Genomic DNA, 15,731 nt, shown 5'->3' with positions numbered 1-15,731 from the left:
TGTAGTCAGTACTGTACCAATACTAAACAGATTGAAGCCATACCTTGTCTAATAGGATCCATAAATCATTGGAACATATGGTTCACATACCAGTCATTGTAGCGGTGCTGCAATTCACTCAATAGATCACATTACTGGGTGGTGGCAGAATCTCTTTTTGGAAATGGTAGTATCTGGTTAATGGAAAATTCTACTTGTGCTAGTGAACAGTAACATAAAACATATAGCTTCACTTATTATTCAGATTTCTGAGATACACCTTATCCTCTTGGGCATTTTGCACATGCAGAAGTAGCAGCCCTACGCAGATTCATGAGTCTGGCTCAGAGAAAGTAATAACGTTTTTTTTGTTTTTTCAGAATCCCTACAGCATGGAAGCAGGCCATTCGGCCCAGCGAGTCCATACCGACCCTCCAAAAAACATCCCACCCAGACTCCCTATTTCTCATGGCTAACCCACCTAACCTACACATCATTGGACTGGGGGAGGAAACTGGTGGAAACCCACAGACACAGGGAAAACGTGCAAACTCCACATAGACAGTTGACAGAGAGTGGAATCGAACCCGGGTCCCTGGGGCTGTGAGGCAGCAAAACTAACCACTGAGCCGGTATACTGCCTGATGTAGACATTAGCCTATTGGAAACTTCAATGTGCTCGACTTCAACACTGAGCTTGCCAAATGAACAAACATGATTGTGCTTGATTTATGAGACAGTAAATAAATAGCCACACAGAAATGGTCCCATCAGTCCAACTCGCTCATGCTACTTAAGTTTCCCAAACTAAACTAGGTCTGGCCCATATCCTGAAGAAGGGCTCATGCCCGAAACGTCAATTCTCCTGCTCTTTGGATGCTGCCTGACCTGCTGCGCTTTTCCAGCAACACATTTTCAGCTCTGATCTCCAGCATCTGCAGTCCTCACTTTCTCCTGGCCCATACCCTTTCAAACCCTCCTTGTTCATGAACTTGTCCAGACATCTTTCAAATGTTCTAAATGTATCTGCATCTACCACTTCCTCAAGACAGTTCATTCCACACAAGAACTACCCTCTGTTTAAAAAGTCACCCCTCAAGTCCCGTTTAAATCTTTCTCCTTTCACTTTAAATGTATGCCCTCTAGTTTTGAACTCTCCTATCCTAAGGAAAAGATCTTTGCTATTCACCTGATCTATGCCCCTCATGATTTTATAAAAACTTTTAAACCCATCAACCTCCCATGCTCGTGAAAATAAAGTCGCAGCCTCTCCTTATAACTCAAACCCTCCCATTCCAGTAACATGCTTGTAAATCATTTCTGAAGCCTCTCCAATTTAATAATACTGTCCTATAGCAAATTGTAGCAATTCCAATGGGAGTTGCTCAACTAGCACATCAAGAACTATTTCAGAAGAAAATTTTTTGGCTGTAGAAAATTCTTACATGCAGCAGTGACAGTATTTTTAAAACAATAGCAATATTTAAATTCAGTGGACTGAGTTCAAACCCCTTCTATTGATAGCAAATCCAATCATCTAAGATATACTGTAACATCGTGGGGTTCTACTTGATAGGCTGGAACTGACATTTTAGAACTTGGCTTTCAGCCAACCATCTGCGCAAAGTCCTAAGTGGTCTGTCCAATTGGTTTCTTCTCCAACAGCATTGTCAGGTTTCTTAGGTCCATAAAAGGCATAATGCTTCTACTCTTTTTTTGGACAACTACAATATTGAATATTTTTCAATTGTTGTGACACTATTGCTACAATGTACAAGCCTAATGAAATACCATTTTCAACTTTAAAAGGTGTTATTTCCCAATCCTGTCCAACCTCTTACACTTTTGCCCTCCATCAAGCTGCAGTAAAAAGATAAGACTAACCTGACAATAGGCACTCTAAATAATTATAAAGTCTAACTACAAGCTAAAAATGTTAGCACTATGTACCTGCATCAAGTTATTCCTTTATGGGAATCCAGTGAAGATTAATTAATTGATTTAAATGAGTTCAGAGAGTGATGCTGCAGAATTGAAGTAAGAGGTTTCCTTGGAAAGACATTTCAGACTGGTCAAGTGAAGAAAGATGTGCCAAAAGCCTTTTGAAGTAAAAAAACTTGTAAAACTGCAATTTTGACATGCAAATTAATTTACGTGCATGTGGAAATTATGAGCAGCAGTAAGCTGCTTGTTACCTGCTCCATCATTTGATGCTGATTGGATTATAGCTGCTTCTCTTATGACTGTCCACACCATAAAAGCACAATACACAACCCAAGTGGCAATTTTCTTTTCCCTCAATGAATGAATAAAGTGCAGATAAATTTGCATAATGAGTGTCTGGTCAGTAAAGTAATTATTCTCAACTTTTGGGGTAGAACTCATTAAAATACAGCAAGACAAACCATGTGAAAGTTGTTTTATTTTAATCCAAATTATCATATTTCTTGAAATACAATTCAATTTTCTTCCGATCCAAAACTTAATCTTCAAATACATTGGAATTTTAGTGACTATTTCACTGCAGTTTTGAAACAAATGTTATAAATAAACATGTAGTCACAATGAAAACAATTTTCATTAGATCTGGCCTTCAAAAGTCACTGAAAAATGAATGCAGGACCTCATGCAAATACATACACACATAACAAAATTCAGGACATCCCGTGGCATTCCTCAACCATCTCATCCAAATCAGCAAATCTCAATTTCCCTTCTCTCTAACAAAAGGCATTCAATAGCAGTATCCCTTATCTTACAAAAATAGACATTGACTATGTTAAAGGAAAGTCACCACTACTAAAGCTTTCTTCAAAGTACCTTAACAACTCATCATCAAAAGTAAGACATTCAATTCTTTTTACTGCAAAGACAAATATTGGGCAGTACCTACTGTATAAAAAAAGTGCAATGATTAAAGGAAATAATAGCTGTAAATTTCCATATTAAAACATATACATTGCTGACTTTACACAAATGAATTTTGCAGTTATGCAGACATCTGCAGCACCCATGGTTCAAATTCACTTACATAGCAGCTGTTCTTAGTTACATTTGTGATAATTCCTGAAGTAGAAAACAGATACAACTATGCATATGAAATTATCCAGGTACACAATCCATCTTGCTTTACTTTCAAAAATATAATCTTCAATTGTTAAAACTGATCATTATCAGAATCCTTTTAGAAACAAAGGAATTTCTGGTTAAAGCTCCCCAGCTGAAATATAAACGTTCTATTTGTTGGTATTTTTATATCTACAACTATTAAAAAAACATTTTTAGGACACAGAACCACATGAATCATGCCTAATTTAAGAAAATATATTCCCTTTCCGACACTGACAATTCCCTATCTTTTGCCTCGTTTGTTTCCAGCTGGAGGTTTCTTCAGTTGCAGAAGCTGTGTCCCTAGATTATTGGGGAAGGCTGATGTGGAAGGATTGGACACGCCAAAAGTCAGGCCAGCAGATGCTGTGATCCCAGGATTATTGAAGTTAAATCCAGATGTGGTTGAGCTGCCAAAGCCTTGCACAAGGAAAACAAAAACAAAAACTACTCATGAAGTAATTGACAACATGCATGCAAATATTAACAGGTTTAAAAGTAGGTTCCTTGTCTCCATCCTGGCTTTTGCTAAACTGCAAGTGTTAAATAACTACAAATGCAATCATTGCACTTAATAAATTTGCCTCAGCAATACAGAAAGGTGATTTTGATTTCAAAAAAGGAAACACATTGCTAATATAGTGTAAAAAGCACACAGATCTAATGCCAGTATTCCATGGATCTGGTTTTATTTCAAGTTTTGAATACTCAAGATAATGGCCCTGATTTTTCATTCACTTCTCTTGCCACACAAATGATTGGCACATTGAGTTATGTAATCCGACTATCCAAGAGGCCAATCATATTAATGAAGTGTCAAATGCAGCCAGGAGGTGAAAAGCACCAAACCCAAATCATTTTTTAAAAGAAGTTTTATATGGAACAAAATAAAGATTACAACACACGTACACTGGAGACGGGAGCTGAAATATTATGAAAAAATCTTTAGAATTTAAAAATCCAGTAATTTATGGTAATTGAGACATTTAACAGCATGGCACAAATATAATGTTTTTGGAGAAAACAATCTTCAGCAATGGCCATTATTCAGAGTTTCATATAAATTCAGACAATGTGTGCAATTCATTAACATAGGTTTAAACCTAACTAAGAAAATACTGCTACAAATAAAAGACAATATTTACTAGTATTGATAGTATGAAGATTGAATAGAGGATAATGTTGAAGATGATAGAAGATAACCATCAAGGGGAAAAAAAAATGACAGCACACCATTGCAGGAGAAAAGGAGCACAACAAGAAAAGGTATTTGATTAGAAGCTCCAAACCAATGGGAGGATAACACATCACTGACTAGGCCAGCATATACTGTCCAACCCATGGCCCAGATGTCATTATGAAGAGCCAACCACATTGCTGTAGATTTGGAGTCGCATGCAGGACAGACCAGATAAGAATGGCAGACTTTCCTTCTTAAAAGAAAGCCAATGATCCAGGTGTTTTGAATGACAATCATATTTAATTCAGACTTTGATAGAATTAAAATTTCATCATTACTACCATGTGGAATTCATACCAGTGTCCTCAAATTACCTTGGGATTCTGAAGTCTTAGTTGCATAATATTACCACTAAATCACTGCCTTTCCTCAGTCATAGGAGCAAAATTAGGCCATTTGGCCCATCAAGTCTGCTCCTCCATTTGATCATGATTGATATGTTTCTCAACTCCATTCTCCTGTCTTTGCCCTGTAACTCTTGATCCCCCATACCAATCGAGAATCTATTTTTGTCTTAAATACAATGACTTGGCTTTCACAACCTTAAGGCAACAAGTTCCACAGATTATCCACCCTGTGACTTCCCAAAGTTTTGAATTTTTAGAGAACAGCAGCATGTGACTTAGAACGTGTTTGTGTGTAAACTACACAAAAGACAGGCCTTAAAACTGCATCCCCTCTCCCAACATTCAGGGGAATGTGCTTTAAAAAGTCACAAAAACTTGTGCACTGTTTGTTCTTTGTTTCAGCAAGAAGGCTCTCAAATTCTCCACTGTAAGCACGAAACAGCAAATGCTGGGAAACCAAATATCATCATACATTTGTAAAAGGAGGTTATGTTACACATATTTACTTCAAATGTGAAGACAACTGATAGAATGCAGAAAACAAAATCAGAAGAATAGTTCCATGGATGAAAAACTTCAGTTATGTGGACGGATTTTGAAGTTGGGACTTTCTTGAAGAAGAAGAAAAAGGTTGAGAGACGATTTGCTGAAGGTATTCAAGATCATGGGAGGTCTGCACAGAGTAGATAGGGAAGAAATCTGTTCCCATTAGGGACACCGATTAAAAAAAAAGGTAATTGGCAGAAGCAATGGAGACAAAGAGAAATGCTTTCACAGATGAAGTGGTTAAGGTTTGGAATGTGCGCTCAAGGCATTAAAGGAATTAGATTATCCGAAAAGGATGAATATGCACGTTTACATGGAGAAGGCGAGGTAAATGGCAAAAACACTGCTCATTTAGGCAGACATGATGGACCAAATGGTCTACCGTGCTGTAATTATTTTGAAAACAACAAAATAACATCCCTGACCAGGAGGGTCAATATGCATTGAATCCTAATTAGGTGCAAAATGAGCATAAAGAAGAAAATCAAGGACTTCAAATCCTCAATGAAAGATGACCAAGCCACAGTGCTGCTTAGAAGCAGTTAGATTGATATTCTCAAAGTATTTTCCACAAACTCCATTAAATGCAATGAATAGTAGCATCCAAACTCACCCAAGAATCCATGACCCAGCACTAAAAATATTACAAACCACAACAGACAAGTGTACAATGCTGGATAGATAGTAGATTATTTTTGAAACTTCGTTACTCCAACTAAAATACCAACATTTCAATAACAATGAGCAGAGGAAAATATATTCTTTACTATTTAGGAATTTTGTGGTCTGGGACCCATGTAAACACATCTTCATGCTTATTTTTGTGAAATTAAATGGCAATTACAGCACATACATGTTCTTTGGTACATACAGTCATTGTTGGTATTTCTCTGTCACATCAGTGTGTGTCTTAATCCCATTTGCAAACCATGTTTCATTATTTTTCTTCAAGAATCTCCAAATTGAACCAAAATATCCACACAAGGCTTTGCTTTTCCAAAACGTATAAGCTCCCATCCCAGAATTATATTACTTAAACCCAAATTTAGATGCATATTAACAGAATCACTAGTTGATATGTCAGTAACAAGGGGCTACAATTTCAAGACTGTTAGGAAGAGGGCTAGGATAGAGATAAAGGAGAAACTTCTTTACTTTGAGTTTTTAGGTTTTGAAATGCACCATCTGGGAGAGTGGTGGAGGCAGATTTCGTAGGAGGTTTCAAAAGAGAGCTGGATATATATTTGAAAGGAATGAATTCAGAGGTAGAGCTTGGGAATGGGATTAGCTGCAGAGCTCTTTCTGGGCCCTGGTGCAGACATAATGGGTTGAATAGCTTCTTTCTGTACTGTAAAATTAGAGACCTTCAAAAGTGCAATTGGATGGTGGAGGAATTCAACGTAATATCTTACCAGAAAAGCATCGGCTAAATTATCATTGCTTATCCAAGCATGATCACCATGTAAATTAGAGCAGAGACTTGTAGGGCCACTTGAAAGCAAGGGAGATGAATTCTAGTCTAATAGTCTGTCCATGAAATAGCATTTTCCTCAATTGACAGATTCGGAGATATTGAAATATCTTCTTTGAGACAACTTATCTCAAATGGCAAGCCGTTTAAGAAAAAAAAAGGTACTGTCAAAGTATTTTGATGGCATTGTTCATAAAGGTGATAAAATCTAGACATTTAGTGTCACTGCAATACAATTTTGGCATCATAAAAATTATCCAGTACAAGTGCAACAGATCCACATTGGATTAGGATTTGAATGTTCAATTCTTTCATCAAAACATTTGAAAATTCAAATGCTTTCTGCTATATCACGCAGAAATGAGTTACTAGAATTCCTGACCATCATACCCACGGATGAACATTGACAGATACAAAATTACAAACAAACCTGCACTGAGGCTTCCTGAGGGCTTATTGGTTGATCCAAATCCAAATGAGGTGGTGCCTGAAGTATTACTTCCAAAGCCAGAAGTACCTCCAAATCCTACAAGAATAAGTACTGTACACTTAATATAATTTATGCTGTTGAAGAAGTTATACAGCAAACCCAACATGTAACCAAATGGGAATGGACCAAGATTATGTTTACAAAACTCCATTAAAATGGCAGCTGAAATAAACAACCCAGTATTTCATGTGGAGTATTTCTCAGCAAAAATCAAAATTCTGAGAACAGGGTTAAAAATGCTTTCCTAGGTTGATAAACTAAATAGAAAATATGCTACATAACATACACTGAAAAGTAGACAAAAACATAAGTGAAAACAAATAGTCTTTAAAGCATTTGTACCAAAGTACCATGATGACATTGGGGAACATGTTTGTGTAAAACAAGGAAAAAATTACCAAGGGAAAAAAAGCAAGGAAGTGAAAGAAAAGTGGAGATAACGAGAATATTGACTTTCTGTCATGTGTTTTTTTATAGAAAATGCATGCCTTAAATGATTATAATTTTACAAAGCAATGATTCTAGACTGGGTGAATTTGCATGTCGATCACAACTGATGTTTTTTTCATGATTTGGAGATGCTGGTATTGGACTGGGGTGTACAAAGTTAAAAATCACACACCAGGTTATAGTCCAACAGGTTTAATTGGAAGCACACTAGCTTTCAGAGCGACGCTCCTTCATCAGGTGATAGTGGAGGGCTCGATCGTAACACAGAATTTATAGCAAAAATTTGCAGTGTGATGTAACTGAAATTATACATTGAAAAACTGATTGTCTGTTAAGCCTTTCATCTGTTAGAATACAGTGATAGTGTTTTTTTCTTTTTTTTTAAAAGAAAAAAACACTAAGTGCATTTTTGGGCCAAAATAAAACCATCTTAGTCCCATAGGGCCATAGAACTGCTCTCTGAGACAGAGTGATGACTGGTGGTGGTTTAACAATGCCACCGACAAGGGGAAGAGGTCAAGAAGGACGGTCTTTCATGGAAACTTCGGTTGGTATGAAACTGAATCCTGTTGATGTCACTCTGCAATGCAAACTAGCTATCTGTCCAACTGAGCTAAGACCCCAACATTATAGTCACAAGTTGTTTATAATCTTTGTATAACTGTTGCTATTTTGTAAACTTAAAATTTTAAGACAACCAAGTTTAATGTTTTAGGCTTCAACATAACAATTTTTGGTGATTCCTCAGGGAGTTTGATTTTCCAATAGTCCACCTTCCTTCGACTATTGCCATTTGCAGTATTTTTTTTCTGTTTTACAATCAATCATTCACAGATCATATTGATTTTAATGCTCTGTTAACAATTTGGAATTGATTGAAAATGGAGATAGTAGAAAAAAAGTGAAATATTTGAAAACTGATAGATCATAAAACATGACAATTATTTCAAAGTGTGAGAATTTTAAATGGCATTTAAAAACTTGATGAATTAATGCTTTCATGTGCCGTTCACAGTTTACTATTATCCAAACCTAAATGTTTAAAATTGTACGAGAACTTTATAAACCTATACAAGTAACACACTTAAAAAAGCTCCATCCTCTTTCAGGATTTCACTTTCCACTTATCAGGAGGCAATGACGTCTTGAGACACAATAAGTTAAGAAGCCTGCCTCTGAGACCTGCATGTCAGGAGTAATAGGCACATGCCCCACTCCATTTCATAAAAGAACACTCAATAAGCAGTTCAAATAGATTTTGGACATTCAGCCTGGTGACCCTTTCAGCATCTCACCAATACTCTCCAAAAGAGAAAGAAGTGTGAAGAAATGAAACAAAGAATGGAATCAATTTTTTTTCCCTGTTTGCTTCCCCTCGTAAACTATTTTCTGTATTTTCGATTTGGGTGGGCATTCTGAGTGCTTCCACTAAATCCTCAATGTAAATTAGCACTGGGTCACCTAACAGCTGTTGTTTTAAAGTGTAACATTCAATGTACTACAAAATGATTTACATTTTCGTATTTCCTTTTCTCTGAATTTCAGTTTTAGATTTTCTCTCCCTTCCATCTTTTTTACCTTTCATCTGCTTCAGTTAGAATCAGGAAAACATGTTCTTTGCCAGACACTTTCAATGATCATCTAATCGATCTGTACTCCAAATAACACACAAATCATTACAATGACAATCATTTATATGTTGAGACAGTTGAGGAAACTGCACCATTAAACAAAAGCTGAGCGATGATGATCTGAGAATTTTCCAGAGAATTCTATAAATAAATCAACAAATGCTTTTAGGTGATTCAAATGTTTATTTAATAATTTTGGTCATGGAAAGAAAACTCATGCTTTGAGAAAAGCAACAAGCAAACATCTTAGAGTTAGAACACGAACTGAAGCAGGGAGTGCCCTAGGTTTATCATCAACTTGTATTAATCCATTTAAAATCAATGGTTTTCCCTCACTGTTAAAACAAATCAGCTAGCTGCACACAAATATGTAAGGATACTTCAAATGTGTTGGAATCAAAGTTGATAAATGTAGTGTATAACTTCTTCATTACCCAGTCAGTCACTCAGAGCAGACGGCCATTTGCTGAGTTGGAATAACTCAAGAAATGTTTAAAAATGAGTACATGTCAGGAGTAAGATGCAAAAGCCCTATTCCCATTTCTGGAAGATACCATTTTTGCCAACAGAGGGAAAGGGGACAGTCTATGAATTGTACAGGCAGAAGTTCTAAATTTGGCCAGGCCATTTGAAACAAATGTTGAGTTTAAATTGATCACTTTGTTGCTTCAAAGTTCCCACTTGTGTGGGAACTGCAATTTTACCAAGGAGTTGGAAATGCCAAAAGGAAGACTCAAGATCACAACACTTAAAATAAACCTTTAAGTAATTTGAATTCCCAGCTTTTGAATGAAAGCTTCAGTCACTTCATCTTTCATTTGAATAAAACAAACATGCAAAATAGGATGACTGAAAATTTGGCCACTCTAGCCTGCTTTGCCATTCATTACGATCATGGCTGATCTGACTGTGGCCTCAACTCTACATTACCATTGGAAACAAAGCAGATACCCACTTCTGGAGTGCACTGAACCACAGACCATCTGATGTACACGAGCAAAAGCCATTAGCTAGCTCTACCAGCAGTTTTAATTTGCTTCATCATTAAAAGTTCCTGAGTACTGTTATTAAATGAATAATTTATTACAACAGATTGACCACTTGAGCAAAGAACATGCCTGCTTCCATGGCTGCCTCTGGATGCGGCTGGCCCACATCCATCTCAACCCATCTTCCCAAATATGGACTGAACTATGGCTCCAGCTGCTCAAAGTCAAAGTCGTTACTTTTGAACTCGACAGTCAGCTGGGGTCATGCCGTGCCTCACCGGAGTAGCAAGAGGAAAATTAGGAGAATAAATCTGGTTTGAGGCATGGTGCGGGAGGAAAAGCTTCAGATTCTTCAGGCATTGGGACTAGTTCTGTGGCAGGAGGCTCTTATTCAATAAGGGATGAGTATGCACCTCAACAGGATAGGGACCAAAGTCATTGCAGGAAGTTTCAGTATTGTGGTTGGGGAGTGATTTGGAGATGCCGATGTTGGACTGGAGTGTGCAAAGTTAAAACAAAAATCACAACACCAGTTTATAGTCCAACAGGTTTAATTGGAAGCACACTACCTTTCGGAGCGCCGCTCCTTCATCAGGTGATCAACTGATGAAGGAGCGCCGCTCCGAAAGCTAGTGTGCTTCCAATTAAAACCTGTTGGACTATAACCTGGTGTTGTGTGATTTTTAACTTTGGTTGGGGAGGGTTTCAAAATACATTGGCAATGGTATACATAAGCAAGCAAAGCAATAAAAGGTGCATGAAGGAGAACATGCATTTGGTAATACTAGAAGAGGAAGCTTGTCCATTCCGATAGAAGCAGACTAAGGAGGACTACAAGAAACACAAAAACAGATTTGCAATGTACATGAGAGAACATATGTTAGGTTGGTAAGCTATCAGCACAAATAGTTATATAGGAATATGAAACTGCAATAAAAGAAATAGTATTTCAAAATAGTGAGGACAGATTTTCAACAAAGCTACAAAGTATTCAAAAAAAAAATCATCAGATGAATATTGCAATAGTTTTAAAAGAAAATTAGTATAGGGAGTACAAATTATCAAATGCCTAAATAGAATCTGAATCTTTGCAAAGACCAAGACTGAAACAAGCAAGCACAGGAAAAAAAATAGAAAAACCTCATAACACCCTTGCACTACAAGTATACTTAGAATAAAAACATTGAGCCATCAAGATTTCTGCATGTCATAAGATAATTAACAAAAAAGAGCTATCTTTTGACTCAGACAACCGTAACAAAAGAAATTCCTTAAAAAATTAGCCTCCATGGCTGAGTTACAGCCCAGTATCCATCTCTGGTATAAAGAGAGTTAAAGTCTCAACAAGGTTTCTTCTCAAAAGCAGAGACAATAAAAAAACCTGCAACAGTATACTGGGATTGTATGCATAAATTTTCATAAAATATTTTCATTTCTTAAATTTATTTCCAGGTAGATTTGAATATACCGAACATTTACTCCTAGGTGAATTTGAAAGCTGGGTCTTATATCCAATCAAATTGTTCCATTACATTTCTTTCCAATTAAATAAAAACAACCAACATCATCTCTAACTGGATTAAGTATAGCAGTTATGTTGAGATGGCTTGACTTATGTTAACTATCCTATAATATGTAATACTGTAACCATACCTACGATGTAGAGGAGGATTGATTCTTATAATAGATTAAGAAACCATTTTTAAAAAATTGTAGACTCCAATTTAATATCTCAAAGATCTGACCAACAAAACATATTGATGCGAATATTCTGGACTTCTTTATGTCAGAATCCTACAGATGGTTTAAAAAAAAGATGAAAGAATGATGGAAGTCAGAAACAAAAACAGAAATTGCTGGAAAAGCTCAGCAGGTCTGGCAGCATTTGTAGAGAGAAATCAGTCCTGACAAAGGGTCACTAAACCCAAAACATTAACTGAATTCTCTAGAATACACCTTTGCAGATATATTTTATACTAAAGTAAATTTGAGATTCTGCAAATTCCTGGTGGCAGGGGAGGACATTTACTTGAGATCAATCTGTAACTGATAATGTAACTATGTTCCTATGAAATATTTAAAACCAGTCCTAATTGAGGTTTTAGCCTAATAATAAGTTCAAGTGATAAATTTTAACTCACATAGATTTAATTTGGAGTGGGGGGGGGTTGGGGGCTGCAGAAAATGAGAGGGGTGAGGAAAGATAGTAGAACAATTAACATAAGGTCTATTATTTTGAAAATCAATACTGAAATAGGGCAGCTCCTCACCTAAATTCTAGATGCATGACATATCAAACAACTTCATGCATGACTCAGGTCAAATGTAACAAACATCTCCTTTAAATAATTATAATTTACTTCCTCAAAAAAAACTATAGTGTCTCTTGGAAGGAAACTTTGCATTTCAGGTTTATTTTCTCATCAGTAATTGATTCAGTGCATCTGAAAACCAACATTTTTAAGTATTAAAATGGAAACGTATATTAGGAAGATTTTAAAATTGTACCTCCAAGATTTGTAGAACCTAAGCCACTTGACTGCAAGCCTGCACCAATACATGTGGCGAATGGTGTTCCAAAATTAACTCCCAGAGGTTGTTGCGGTCCTAGTACAGAAAAACCAGAAAATTTGCCTTACTCTTCGACGTAGTTTTATTGAATAAGTATATATAAAATTCACCAATGTGAACATTTTTTATATTTGCTAATGTTGAGATAATGGACAAGAGCATCAACTGGAAATAACCAGACTTAAAGTTATAAATAATTGGTTTAGAACTAGATTGAAAACTATTAAGCAATCAAATGTTAAAATATAGACACATTCAATTTATTTCAAATTTTAAGTCCAACTGTATTTGAGCAAATTTACCCACTTTAGTAATGTGTAAGCTGAATTTTATAAAAACCTAATAAAGCTTTCTGTCTACCAATTTCTCTGTATATTTTTATAAAATGTAGTGGTAGCATTGTATGCATGATCAGCCCAAGTTAATGATGTTCCAAGTGTTACTTTTTAAATCAACAACTCATATCCAGTGACAAACCCCAATTGGCAGATTTGACACATGCATTACACTTAATTGTAAATCAATTTAGTAGTACTTTTTAAAATGAACAAAATACATAAAGAAGCAAGACAATAAAATCTTTCATGGCTCAATTTATTGTTTAGTTTTGAAACATCTCAATTACATGGCAACATAACAATGCAATTTCATTTTTTAAAACCATTACTGCTATTATCTTCATTTTAGTGCACTACAGATTGAAATTAGGCAACCTTTTATAAACCAAGGGAATAAATCATTCAAGTTCAAGGCAGTTACAAATGAGAAGTGAATTTCTTTGCGTGCGCAATTTGAAAAGGCACCACTGAATTTACACTCCAAATGTAGATTTAACACATCCATACTTTTCACAGTTCAAATACACTATTTATTTTTCTCTTCTTAAAAAGGTAGAACATAATATTGCTTTTGTATTCTGATATTCTAGAAGACCTTCAAGTTTCAGAGAGAGAATTTAGTGTAGAGAAATAGAAAAATGTAAATTAAGCCAGAAAACATATAAGCAAATTATGGGTCAAATTCTTAAGTAAAGAGACAGTATCATGTGCACCGACTTGGGCTTCATTTTAAAACTTTCAATAATTCTTACACAACTGCAATTTTTATACAGAATCCTAGTATCTATCTTTTTAAAACATTTGTTGGAAAATTAAAAGATGATTCAAGTAGAATTTTAGGCAAATTTGATCTTTCCTAGTATTCAAAAATTCAGCCATCTTTAAGTCATAGTAAACGGACACTGTCTCTTTGCATCATATAGATTTCGAAGAACAACGATAAGAGTCAAACGCACAAATGATTTTTAACACAAGTTTACAGATATGGTAGTATTATATAATATATAGTTTACAAAGACTGATTTCATAATCAAACCAGTGTCATAATCTAGTGTTATTTGGAAGGCAACTGTGGCACTGTGTTGGTATATAAAAAGAAATGGTGTTGCAAACACAATGCAACATTACAATACTGGGCAGAAGTGTTTTTTTTGGCGTTTAAGACATTTCAGTTTTCATTAGAACGACAATTTTATTACTGCTTCATCAGAAAGCAAAAGTTATATAAAATTGTATTTTCTGATCAAAATATAGCACATGATAAGTGCACCAACTTACCTGCATATTATTCTAGCAGCCTCATTTTCTAAATACTTTACCATCTTAAATTAATTTAAATGTTTATATTGTTGTTAACACTGGTTAATAACAAATATTTGTATTCTTTTACATTTATTTAAAAGATCCTTCATTTTCATTTATATCACATACTAACCAGCCAGTTTTACTGGTGGGGGCAAAAAGGGAGAGTTATCAAGTTAATAAATATTTAAAAACTGTACAAAACAAACATTACTTAGCTGAGATTGGCAAATTCAGTTATTTGCATTTTAAATGCTGCTCTGGAATATGCTAAACAAGGCAGAACCGTATTAATTATGGTGCAAGTATAAGAAAATGCAGCACATTAATACTGGTTAAGTACTCCTTCATTTCTTCTGTAAACATAATTTACTTTTTGTTGAGCCTCATTACTTATTAAAAAAGACCAACATGTATTAATACTATTGTAGAACTTTTTTTTGTTACACCTTCCCAAAAGTTATACTCAATGTATCTTTTTTCACTATTTTCTCAAAATTATATCCCTGACATTTCGATTCTAAAATAAAAGCCAGTTTAATTTTGTATTTCTGACACCTGTTTCTACTTGGATATAGCACCTGCAATGGGAATCTGCAATTTTTACTAAGGAACATTTCATTCAAAAATAATCAAGGCTATTTTAAAATTCCCACCAACCCAGTGTGCCAAAGAAAAATGGCATCTGATCTGTCATGGCCTATGACAAGTTTTCAAGCTGATAGGAGTGATGCAGGATCAATCAATTTAGAATGAGTCACATTCCCAACGAAATCCTTGTGGAAAAGTGTCTAACTTCTGCTCGGCACATTTTACCTCAGATTAGGAATGCACCACTTGGGGAACCCAAGCATAAATTACATTTTGGAGAGTACATTGGTATACCAATATATTATACAACACTTTCTCATGAATTAACGTAGTGAAAACATATGTCATTGTATAAATATAGTGGATATGGTATGAAATGTCATCCTTCAGTAGTATCAAGCCTATAGGTTAATCAAAGCAAAATCCAATCAAACACACTCAGGGCTATATATGGCTGAAATTCACCCATTAGCCATCTCTGGAGTTTAAATATTAACCAAGTTTTTTTGAACAAAAACATTAATTCTAATAAATATTTCATATTTGCTGAAATTTATCATCAGAAGTTGGTGACTCAACAATTCAACACTGAAAAAAACCTCACTGGTCACATCAAACTAAATTCTTAGTCATGGTTACAGTATAAAAAGTCACTTCACATTTTCTAAATTACTGTAG

At 35.4% G+C, this 15,731-nt stretch overlaps 1 protein-coding gene across 2 annotated transcripts in view; it reads right to left on the bottom strand.

The window, feature by feature from the left end:
* Positions 1-2,455: 2,455 nt before the first annotated feature.
* Positions 2,456-15,731, bottom strand: part of nup58 (nucleoporin 58) — a 58,742-nt gene continuing 45,466 nt past the window's right edge. Inside the window, exons 14-16 of one of the 2 annotated variants that reach the window (XM_060826739.1) lie at positions 12,760-12,858; positions 7,122-7,217; positions 2,456-3,507 (exon numbers count right to left, since the gene is read on the bottom strand). In XM_060826739.1, the coding sequence (XP_060682722.1) occupies positions 3,332-3,507; positions 7,122-7,217; positions 12,760-12,858 (371 nt within the window). In that variant the 3' untranslated portion in view covers positions 2,456-3,331. The remainder of the gene's footprint in view (positions 3,508-7,121; positions 7,218-12,759; positions 12,859-15,731) is intronic. The other variant, XM_060826740.1, reaches the window with a different exon arrangement.

The sequence above is a fragment of the Hemiscyllium ocellatum genome, chromosome 6, assembly GCF_020745735.1.
Source record: "Hemiscyllium ocellatum isolate sHemOce1 chromosome 6, sHemOce1.pat.X.cur, whole genome shotgun sequence".
Taxonomy (NCBI): domain Eukaryota; kingdom Metazoa; phylum Chordata; class Chondrichthyes; order Orectolobiformes; family Hemiscylliidae; genus Hemiscyllium; species Hemiscyllium ocellatum.
Note: the sequence above shows the minus strand (reverse complement) of the source record. Positions and strands in the feature narration are given on the sequence as shown.